At 42.1% G+C, this 11,629-nt stretch overlaps 3 protein-coding genes across 3 annotated transcripts; 2 read left to right on the plus strand and 1 right to left on the minus strand.

Annotated features, from left to right (window-relative positions):
* The first annotated feature begins 1,221 nt into the window (after positions 1–1,221).
* Positions 1,222–7,602, plus strand: LOC105393365 (sulfite oxidase, mitochondrial). Its single transcript, XM_048633174.1, has 11 exons — positions 1,222–1,240; positions 1,450–1,573; positions 1,887–2,065; positions 2,377–2,530; positions 2,852–3,056; positions 3,469–3,600; positions 4,235–4,318; positions 5,108–5,216; positions 5,649–5,831; positions 6,188–6,357; positions 7,461–7,602. The coding sequence occupies exons 1-11, from the start codon at positions 1,222–1,224 to the stop codon at positions 7,581–7,583; spliced, it is 1,482 nt and encodes a 493-aa protein (XP_048489131.1). The 3' UTR covers positions 7,584–7,602.
* Positions 7,603–8,520: 918 nt separating this feature from the next.
* Positions 8,521–10,047, plus strand: LOC105390519 (gamma-butyrobetaine dioxygenase). The gene has a single exon (XM_011561833.3). It carries the CDS (start codon positions 8,555–8,557, stop codon positions 9,815–9,817), a length of 1,263 nt encoding a protein of 420 aa, XP_011560135.3. The 5' UTR covers positions 8,521–8,554; the 3' UTR covers positions 9,818–10,047.
* On the minus strand, positions 9,903–10,711 carry LOC105390518 (mitotic spindle assembly checkpoint protein MAD2B). The gene has a single exon (XM_011561832.3). It carries the CDS (start codon positions 10,579–10,581, stop codon positions 10,000–10,002), a length of 582 nt encoding a protein of 193 aa, XP_011560134.3. The 5' UTR covers positions 10,582–10,711; the 3' UTR covers positions 9,903–9,999.
* Positions 10,712–11,629: the final 918 nt, after the last annotated feature.

An 11,629-nucleotide genomic window follows, 5' to 3' on the forward strand; every position in this document is an offset into this window, starting at 1 on the left:
TGACGAGAGATCTCCTCAAACGTTAAGTGATTGGTTGTAGTAAGATACGAAGACCACGGACAGATACGCACTGGGGCGGTGATCATAGCAGTGGTGCGATAGTTTTAAGTTTTATACTAATGTGATCGAAATGCGATGCCATTTGGCATTTTTTTCGGTAGTAGAATAGCGACTGTGAATAAATAGAGCTATAGAAAAGAGACTAAAAACATACACTACCAAGACCTATAAGAACAAAAAGAATTTGCTCCTTTTCATGATTTTACAAACATCTCAAACACGTGGAAAGTGTAAGTGTCTGAACGCTGAAAGGACTGAATCTGAAAGGTGATTTTAAGCTACGAAAGCAGTTTTTTTTTATTGGACTTGTTCATAAGATAATAATACGGGTTTGGTGCAGGGGAGGAGATTACAACAGTACTTTTAAACCTCTGGTATACCCCTAAAAGGCCTCAGAAGAAGGATTTTGCCTCTCACTCACAGATCAACCTATCAAATTTCATCTGCTGCTGTCACTGTCAGGTAAATGTCATACTGACATACTGTCAACGTCAAATTGACAATAAGGAACAGCTGTGTTTTTCGAAAGTCGCTGTTTTGTTGTTGTTATCCACAATTTAACACAAATTCAGTATCTATTATCATTATTTAGGGTCAGATAGTATGCTTACGCAATAGATAAATCAGTTTTACTACTCACATAACAGTAACTCAACAGGTACTATACCGACGGCAGGAAAATGATAAAAACTGCGTTAATGAAGTAAGTAAACATTGAAATAACTTTTTTAACACATTCGTCACCACCTCTTTTTATGTTATCTGCGTGTTTCACTATTATTTTTATCATTCCAGAACGCTATCCCGTCCCATTAGGTTCTCTAATGTGGTGTCTGTATTATTTCGAGATCAGAAGTATGATGAATACCAGGGGCAGAACTCGAGGCAAACGCAGGGCTTCAAGTATCAGAGAGTCATCGGCGCGGCCTTTCTTGGAGCCGCTCTAGTGTCCTCTCATAAAGGTAAGGCACCTAATTGTTGCTAACACTCATATTTGTTGTTTGTATTCAAATATTTTTATACTCTGTCCATTATATTATTGGTTTTTAGACATTCGAAATCCCATACATATTTGATGACTGCAAAGGAAAACCAACTTTACTTACCAGACATAAGGAAACGTCTAAAATACAATAACATAGTGGAAGCTCTTTAATTAGTATGAAATACTTAGTGATAAGTTAGCATCATCATTATTACTTTAAGCATGCCTGATGTTTTTTGAATAACAATTACAGCAAATTAAATTACATTTCTCTTTAACCTTATTTAAAATTTAAGTACCAAATGCACTTAGTCCAAGAACAAAACTTATTTAGTATACAGTTCTGTTCTAAATACTTAAATCATTACTATTTATTTCCACTTAAATGAAATGAAACTAACTAGTTAAACTTTCAACAACGGGCAAGGAAAGCAGTGGTGGCAGTGCCGATTCTCCTGCGGAAGCCGGAGCCAGGAGGCCCGACCTACCCACCTTCAGGGCAGATGAAGTCAGCCAGCATGATAACAAGTAAGGCAAAAACTATTGCACCAATATGCATAGCTAGCTAGATGTAACTGATCTATAGGAAAACTACTTCAGCAGTCTATAGATGCCCCCTCTAATATAAAATTACTGTGTCTCTCGATTTCAAAGTAATAAATCTAAATAATATTACTATAAAATGATTACCACCAAAGCTTAGTAATGGAATTTAGACCATGGGAATAGGCACAAAAAATCCATTCAAGAGAGCCCAGTGCAGATCTTAAATGTACAACCAAATGTACAAAATATAAAAATATAATTATCCACTTTACAAATGCCATTACTAAATCCACAGGAAAAGTTTCTGGGTGATATACAAGAACGGAGTGTATGATGTGACAAAGTTCCTCGTGTCGCACCCCGGAGGCGAGCAGATCATGAATGCGGGGGGACTCAGCATTGAGCCATTCTGGAATGTCTACGGCATGCACCACACAAAGCAGGTGTATGAAGTACTTGAGAGCTATAGGATTGGTAAGTTATGTTTATGCTCTTCTTATTGTATTGCTGACAAACAGGTAGACTAGGGTTTGTCATGTAGGATTTCGAAGTTAGATTAACATCACTCACTGACTGCCCAGAGTGCACCCAAAGTACACTCACGGTGGCTCTTTTGTTTGTTCAATAAAATAAACACGATTGTAGGTTTTTCATAATTAAATAATCAATCACACAATGCTGGATATACCTCTGCCGAGCGCAATAATGCTTTCACTGCAGAAAAAAAACTGCTTAGAATTCATATTTTCACAGTTGTGCTTAGTAGTCAAATGCTTTGGTTTCAGGAAACCTACACGAAGACGACATAGTAGACCACTCCAACGACGAGCTCTGGGCGAAGGAGCCCTACCGACGGAAGGAGCTCATTGTGAAGACAGCTAAGCCGTTCAATGCTGAAGTACCTCCTAAGATTCAAGTTGATCACTTTGACACTCCTAAGTAAGCTACAGTCGATTTATTTTATCTCTACTAACTTAAATCTAACAGTTAAGTACTAGAATTTAGGTCTAGCGTCGCTTCGCCTTATCTACCATAGAACAATGCGGACTTGTTTGAAATCTCTACTTACTTCCTTCTACCTACTTATTTCTTATATGTATGATCTAGTTACTAGATTTTCCTGCAAGCATCGTCCTAAATCGTATCGTCGTAAAAGGCTCTGATTCTGACATAAAAAGGTCCCTTTGTGCTAATCGCCGTTTTTCAAAGAGTAACAGACATCCATCCATCACATTCTGCTAATGAATTCTACCTCCCCAGTGACCTATTCTTCGTGCGTCAACACATGGCAGTACCAGAGCTGGACCCTCTCACCCACCGTGTAACTGTCACCGTGCGGGGGGAGGGGGGGAAGGCGGGGGGCGAGGCGAGGAGCTTCTCTATGGAAGATCTGGACAAGTTCCCGCAGGTCACCGTCAGGGCGGCGCTGATGTGCGCGGGGAATCGCCGGAGCGAGATGAATAAGGTATGTAGTAGCATAGAATAACAAGTACAGTAGTAGTAGCAGTACTAGTACTCGTTACTCTATGGTAGTAGATATTGGATAGAAGAAGAAGTATGATCAATGATAAGTGTATGAAAGCTTAACATAATGCTTATGGTTCCACCTACAAAATGTAGGTAGGTGTCTCCAGGATTTGTATATTAAGTAGGTACTATTTCAACGCTTGAAAAGCAGAATGTATTTAGCAGCATTTTTATGTTAGTTAGTTAGTTATTTGTTATATAAGGTTGTACATCGTTGGAATCAAATAGGTTGATTAAATGATATAAACAAGAGCAAATTATGCCGTTAATCCCACCCAGAACCTCAGTCAGTTTAACCGCTACACCAACTTCAACAAAAATCCCAAAACTAATTTCCACAACATCCCCAGGTGAAACCCGTGAAAGGCATCGAGTGGGGCGGCGGCGCGATCAGCAACGCGGTGTGGGGCGGCGTGTACCTGCGCGACGTGCTCATACACTGCGGCGTCAGTGAACGGGACGTGGAGGGGAAGCATGTCGTGGTACGCAATGGATGGTGATATCGGAGTTGCTGTCGTAGTGTGGAAATTCGAGTTTAAGTTTAGTATGCGGCAGACGTATACTGACCCTAAGTAGTCTAATATAAACGCAAGGGCGAATTACTAATATGAGCAATCTTAGACTCTAAAAGAATGAAGATATTTTTTGTGAGCTCTCATCGGAACAGATATGTTCGGAAAGCCATTTGATTAGGATACATAACAACACATACATTTCAGCTATAGTGTTTGTCAAGACACGCTGAAACATAAATTCACACTTAAAAAAATACTGACGACCGAATGGCGTAGTGGTTAGTGACTTGACTACTGAGCCGATGGTCCCGGGTTCGATTCCCGGCTGGGGCAGATATTTGTTTAAACACAGATATTTGTTCTCGGGTCTTGGATGTGCCCGTAAAATGGCAATAGGCCCGCCCCCTATTACATTGGGACTAACATAACACTCTGGCGAAAAGTGGGTGCAGCAATGCACCTCTGCCTACCCCGCAAGGGAGTACATTAGTACAAGGCGTGAGTGCGTGTTTTGTTTAAAAAAAATACTATTACCGACTTTGAAAAAAAGAGGCGGTTGTCAATTCGTCTATATGTTTGAATGTTTTGTTGTATGTTCCAGTTCAACGGCGCTGACCTGGACGCGACGGGGCATCACTTCAGCACCTCCATGCCGCTGCACATGGTCATGGACCCACGGGCTAAGGTACTGTGTGACACTACTCTATATGTCTTCAACATCATTATAAATCATTAGATACTATGATAAATAATTGAAAATAAATACGATATGTACTAAATAATTGAAAATAAGTACGAATATGTGCTGTCACCGGGTGAATCAAATCGGTGCGCGGTAACCTTACTTACACAGCCATAATATTTTAGGGTTCATCTACACTCTCAATTATTCTAGTTGATTCTAAGGGACACCGCACCGCCGCCGCGCCGCCACCGCGCGCGTTCACCTCCCTCCCTGTCGTTGCATTCATTGCATTACCGGCCGCATACGAACGTGCATGGGTTGGCCGGTAATGGAATTAATGCAACGACAGGGAGGGAGGTGAACGCGCGCGGTGGCGGCGCGGTGGCGGGCTTCGCGCGACTCTTATCTACAGTGTGAATGCGCGGCGACGGCGTGGCGGCGGCATCGTGTGCAGGAGCCCTAAAGTGTATTCTAATGCGAAATTTGTGCTTTCGCGAGACTTCTTCTCCTCTTCTCTGCAGACAGCTGCCATTACGACTACGTTGGCGCTGTTCTTTTTCCGTTTGTTTGTGTAGTATCGAAAATGAAAGAAATAAAGAAAAGAAAGAAAGAAAACATTTTGACACAATGAACAACAAAAACAGAAAAAATAAAGAAAAAGAATACAACATAAAAAAAAAGTTATCGAATTGCCACGTTAGCCCGTGATAGGCCCTCCGTGACCTTTAGCGGGGTTAGGGGTTAAGTTTCTTTGCCTTATACTTTCATAACCATTATTTCTCCCGGCAGGTGCTACTAGCGCGCACAATGAACGGAGAACCACTACCTCGCGACCACGGCTGTCCACTACGAGTGCTGGTGCCGGGCGCGCCCGCCGTGCGCAGCGTCAAGTGGCTGGGTCAGTGGGAACAGGGCTTTGTGTGGTTGTTACGAGGTTTTTGGCCATTGTGGCTTGGTTTTTCTGACTTCAAATGAACTACTATCGCCGATCGCTCTTTCAAACCTCCATCAGATGATGCGTCGATATCGATGTGATCCGTTATTCGGTATAGGCATATGAACGGTCAACTTTACTGTAATTGTAGCTTAAAGGTAGATTTAAATAACCTTAGTTATTCCACTTATTATTATTGTAAATACTTACTTGTCACATACAATTAAATTGAGGCAATAAATTACTTGTATGGTCTAAACAATGATTAAACCATGCGCAACTGGCAAGAAACTTGCGTCGTGTAAATGGCGCTTTATCCTTTGACTACTCCACCTTTCCCACTTGACCTCCCTCACTTTAACTAAAACATTAAACAACGCCATCTACCGCCAACAGAGTCAATCACGGTGTCAACAGAAGAGAGCAAGGGCCACTGGCACACGTCGGACTACCGCTCCTTGAACCCTTCAGTCACGTGGGAGACCGTGGACTTCGCCTCCGCGCCGCCGTTGTATAGTCTTCCTGTGACGTCATACATCTGCGATGTGAAGCGGGAGAAGGATGAGCTTGTTGTTAGAGGTATGTTTACTTGAGGTTTTTAAACGTGCGATATAATTTATCAGACCTATCGCTCGCACTAAAGGCATACTGGAACTCGATGATAGATGCTAATCTGACTGGTTAATCCTTTCGCCACGGTTACAAGCCCTAAGCTACAGCCTGGAAAGAAAGAGTAGATATTAATAGGGGCGTCTTTAATACATGGTCTAGTATATGGCCATTGGCTACCCAAGTACCTTTCCCAAATGCTTGAGTAGGGCTACCAGCCCAAAAAAATGTTTTCTTGCCAGACTGTATATCAAGTCACCGAACTAGGTGAGCATTTCTTTCTGCTTTTTCAATCTCACTTTCTAACACCACCCTCCCCTCCCCAGGCTACGCCTACTCAGGCGGCGGCGCGCGCATAGTCCGCGTGGACATATCCACGGACCGCGGCGCGTCGTGGCGCCCGTGCGCCTGCGCCGCCGCCGACCCCGCGCCGCCCGCCCAGCACTACGCGTGGCTACTGTGGACGGCGAGAGTGCCTGCGGGATCATGTAGTGAGGTGCGTCCCATGTATTTATGACTTTTACTAATTTATTGAGTGAAACCACCAAGAACTAGACTCGAAACCGTTGCTGATAAGTGACAGGCTGACACAGCGGCAGCTATATATACATATCTGCGACTCTATGCTTTGTAAAGAGTCCTATGACGTTTGATTGACAGATCCTTGAGCCAGGTCAATAAATTGGCTTTCCTTTCAAAACGAACAAATGAAATGTATGGATTTGACAGCTGCCATGTAGGACTCATGCTATATTTTACAAAGTGGAGCCATCCTCGAGCTGCCTCGTGTGAGGAGTGGCTCGACCCCGCGCCGCCCGCCGTACACTACGCGTGACTGCTGTGGACGGCGAGAGTGCCGGCGGGTGGCGTGTGGCGGTAGTGAGGTGGGTGTCTAAAATAGGTACAGCAAGAGCTCTTCTACAGCTGTCAAATCCATAGATTTAATTTTTTCGATTTAACGATCTGTCAATTGAACGTGACATAGACCTCATGCTATATTTTACAAAATATAAACTGTCCTCGACTTGCCTCGCGGGAAGATGTGGCGAGGACCTCGCTGCACTACGTCTGGCTGATGATATCGCAAGCGTGAATACCTTTGAGAGCGCATAGTGAGGCGTCTCTATAGCTCCTTTCCTTGTTCAGTAGAGGGGTTTTATCAACTTCCTCTTCTGGCTTGGATCTTACAGCAGCCCGCTGAAGGTCCACAAGTTATAGAAATAGTCTGAGCTCCATATCCTTAACATTCCACTGCCAAGGACCTCGCGTCGCATGATGAGCAGGATGTACCTACGTTCCGACGACAGAGGTAGACTGATAATGATATTAATGTGGCGGACACCTAGCCACATAATCAACAGATAGCGCTCGGAATGCAACACACAAATGTATGGAATCGAAGCAAAAGCTCTATGAAATCCTACATCGCGGCTGATAGCGGTATCGATTGTTGTGTGTTGCGTTCCGAGCGCCATCTGTTAATTATGTGGCTAGGTGTCCGCCACAATATTATGACCATGTAGTAATACGAGAAAGAAGTGTTGTGGTGCACTTTTGGAGCGGCTCCATTGACTGATATGTCGACAATTCCCCCAACAGGTGGAGCTATGGGTGAAGGCCACAGACAGCAACTTCAACACGCAGCCGGAGACGTTTGACAACATCTGGAACATTCGCGGCGTGCTCAGCAACGCCTACCACCGCGTCAAAGTGCAGCTTTGATTACAGACACTGCTTTAATTACCCTACTTTAATTATGAACTTGAATAATTTTAACACTTCTCGATAGATCATTCGATAGGCTCTGTTCACCAATAATTTGTATTTTGATAAGCGCCCCTGTCGGCAAATGTTGGAACTATTAAACACAAATATAATATAGCCTATCGACAAGGTGTCATTCGGGATCGCAGTAGTGGCGACTAGGGCCATCAAGGCATCAAACATACTATGGGCCAATAATGACTTAACAATAGTACCTAACCATGAATAAACATGATCATTATGTAGGTAATAGGTATATTGACGAATACATTAAGTATGTAACTAAGTATGCTGTTGCCGGTTAGCACAAGATGGTCAATGAACGAATGAAGATTAATTTAAGCGCAATGTAATACTACATTGCGCTTAAATACAACAAAGACAAAACCTATCGTATTTACGTAAATACCTACCTAATATGTGCAAATTAGTTTTGGCAGCTCTCAGCCTTGCTTGCTTCAGAATCGCTATTGTATTCAAAGACTACTGTAATATATTGATTGTACTTATATTATTATTTCTATATTATTTATTCTAAATAAATCAAGATAATATAATTGTTTTACGATATTTTTTTTGTTATTAAGTAGGTATAGGAATTTCTAGGGAACTAGATAGGTAGGCAGTTGAGTTAAATAGTTGGCTTCAATATGAGCCTTGGTTCGTTATTGAATTTAAGCCATAATTAATACTATAAACGAGAGATCCGGTTAGATAGAGCAAACATAAAGTGGTGGGACCAAAGTTCAAAATAATGAGAGCTACTAATGATGACGTCACATTAGTACCTACAGACTGTGGACCTTATCAACTAATGTCAACCAACTTTATCTTATTTATTCAACTTTAAGTAAACCTACTACAATTATTAGATAGTATTACACTCCAGTTTATTCAATTAATTAGTTGTACACACGGGCCCGTCCACAATGTTTGCTCTAAAGCGAATTATCAACTCTGAATTACTTACTACCGCAGTTGCCAAGTCGAAAAACAGTGTAACAAAAGTGCAAAGAATTCACAGTGTAGATGTGCTAACTAAGAAGACTGGGAATGAGATAGTGTCGTTAGACATCCACGGGGAAAGACTGAAGTTCCCGGCAGTGTGGCTGCGAGACAACTGCCAGTGCGCCCAGTGTTACCACCCCTCCGCGCGCAGCCGCACCATCGACTGGGCCACCTTCAACCTTCAAGTCAGCACCACACGCGTCACACACACAGACCACAGCGTCCACATAGCCTGGAGCGACGGCCACCAGTCAGAGTTCAAGAAGAACTGGCTCAAAATCAGAAGCTTCGTCCCTGAGCATCAGAAGAAATACACGGACACAGTGTATAAACCTCCGAAAGTAACATGGCATGGTGATGAGTTTCGGAATGTCTTTACGAAGCATGATTATAATGAACTCCTCACATCAGATAAAGCTCTGCATGATTTTCTGCATCAGCTGTCAGTCCATGGAGTGGCTTTAGTGGAAAATGCGCCAGACAGTGAATTAGCTTTGACCAACTTCATATCCAAGGTAGGGTTTCCAAAACAGACACATTACGGCATTCAGTTTGTAGTGAAGCATGTGCCGAATACCAGCAATGTGGCATACTTGTCCAGCAATCTGCAAGTGCACACCGACCTGCCATACTATGAATACTGTCCTGGGGTCAATATGCTGCACTGTCTAGTGCAAACTGAGAGCAATGGTGGGGAAAATGTACTCTCTGATGGACACTATGTAGCCCACTACATGAAGAAAAACTATCCAGAGCAATACAGATTGCTCACTGAAGTGGAAGTGGAATGGAAGGATGTAGGAGTGGAATTTGGCAATGAATTCTTCAAGCTGCATCGCTCGCCCGTCATTTGTCTTGATAAACATGGTGAGATAGCCAGGATCAACTTCTCCATACCGCAGCGAGGCAGTAACTTTATTGGAAAGATTGAGGATGTCAATCCATGGTATGAAGCTCATACACTCTTTATGGAGTTGAACTTGAAATTCTCTGCAAAGTTTAGGACTAAGCCTGGGAATATTCTAGCATTTGATAACATCAGGCTGCTGCATGGACGTAATGCTTACGAGGACAGCCCCAACAATGTACGGCAAATATTTGGGCAATATATTGATTGGGATGAGATTTATTCAAGACTGAGATGCCTGAAAGTGAAGTTAGATAAAGATGAAAGTTTGATATGAAACTTATATTTACTTGCATACTTATAAATATTTATACAGATTCATTCTAATTTCAATTAATTACATAATATTGCACTTAATTATGTGTATCATGTTGTACATTGTTTTACCTTCATATTAGTTTCACTTGTAAATAGTATTGTGTAGTTGATGCTAATGGTATTAAATAATATAAACTGATGTTATAATTCTATGTATGTATCAAAATTATAATTTTTAATTGAAAATTGTCTTATTGGTATTATTCTCTCAGCCTCCTGTGTCTGTTCCTTCACTTCCACTAATGGAAAGTCCTCTAAATCAGGATTAGTCTCTAAAGCAACTGCATTTGACTCATTTGTATGTAAGTGAATAGTGAAACTGCTGTCTTCGGGTAGTTCTTTGAATTTTGAGGTTAAAGACGAAAGGGAGAGGCAGAACGCTCTTAAGTTCTGTTCACACTGCACCAAGTATGCATCAACAGTTTCATCGAAGTGATCACTTTTGTTCAAGTCGAATGTAAACTTCATGACAGGCTGGTGTGATTCGTCAGTGACGGCGAACACCACGCGACTGAGCTGGCCATTCTTCAGACACTCCGCTACACTTTTCAGACAAAGATCTATGTACTGGTTCACTTCAGGATGCGTGGAATGGTACACCACCATGCTATACTTTCGTCTTGTTTCAAATATGCTTCGCGGGTACACTGAGGTGTAGTACAGAATGTTGTGAAAAGCCACGCATAAAAACTCCACTGTTACATCTATGAAGCAACTGTCCATTTCTTGTGATATTAATTATTTTATTGATTAAAAAAATATTTTTGTGTGTTTCAAACTGTTTTGTTTTGAAATTTTGAACAATCAGCTGATTGGAGATTGACAATGACATTGACGGTAAAAATGTCAAAGTGACATTATCACGTTTCGTCAAGCACGAATCACAACACCGATGCAGGCTGATGCAGTGGACCAAGAGGGAGCAAGGAACGTAATAAATTAAGTACGTGATTGGAGTGAAGCGTCGCGTATTAAGCACTGTACAGACCGGCCTAACGAACGGCCAACGAACGCCCCAACGATGGATATTAAATATTTATCATACATAATACAGGGCAGATAGCAGCAACGAAGGTCAACAAAACCCGTTCGTTTGGCCGGTCTGTACGCAGCTTTATAGAAACTTTGAGGAAGGATGTTTCCGGGTTCGTCATCTAACGCTGGATCATAGAATACATCATCCAAGGTCTTCCTCATCCAGGGGTCAGTGGGGAGTCCCCCCATGACTGTCCAAACATAGGATAATAAACTTTTTCACTATCTATGGTAGCTCAGAATAATAACGATCTCGCATAGTAGAGACTTCCGAATAATAATAACTGCCATCACGTGCAAGTGACCTCTTCAAGTCAGAGGCATACCCATACCCCAAGTTGGGTTGGGGCACTGGAGACAAAGGCAAGGAATCTACAAGGCAGTTGATCGAGAAGGTGGGAACTCATCTTTGGTTGACAGCAGTATGGGTAGAATTTGTCCTGGACTCCCTCTTTGCCTGTCGTAGGAATATCTCCTTTCAGTAAGTAACGAGATGGTGAGTACCTAGGTGGTCAACAGGTTGTGGATGGGGGATACAGGCAACACAGTGTTGTGCTCCTTGGGAAAGACCTATGTCCACCAGTAGGTGATTGTATTGGCCAATGATTTATTAGTACCAACACCACACTGTCTTTTTATGTAAAGGCTTAAATAGGTTTACTTATTAATTAAAATACTTTTTACAGTTTAACAGAACATCATCTATATTTATAGCATTTACATTATTAAATTATTA

Source organism: Plutella xylostella, chromosome 5, assembly GCF_932276165.1.
Source record: "Plutella xylostella chromosome 5, ilPluXylo3.1, whole genome shotgun sequence".
NCBI lineage: Eukaryota > Metazoa > Arthropoda > Insecta > Lepidoptera > Plutellidae > Plutella > Plutella xylostella.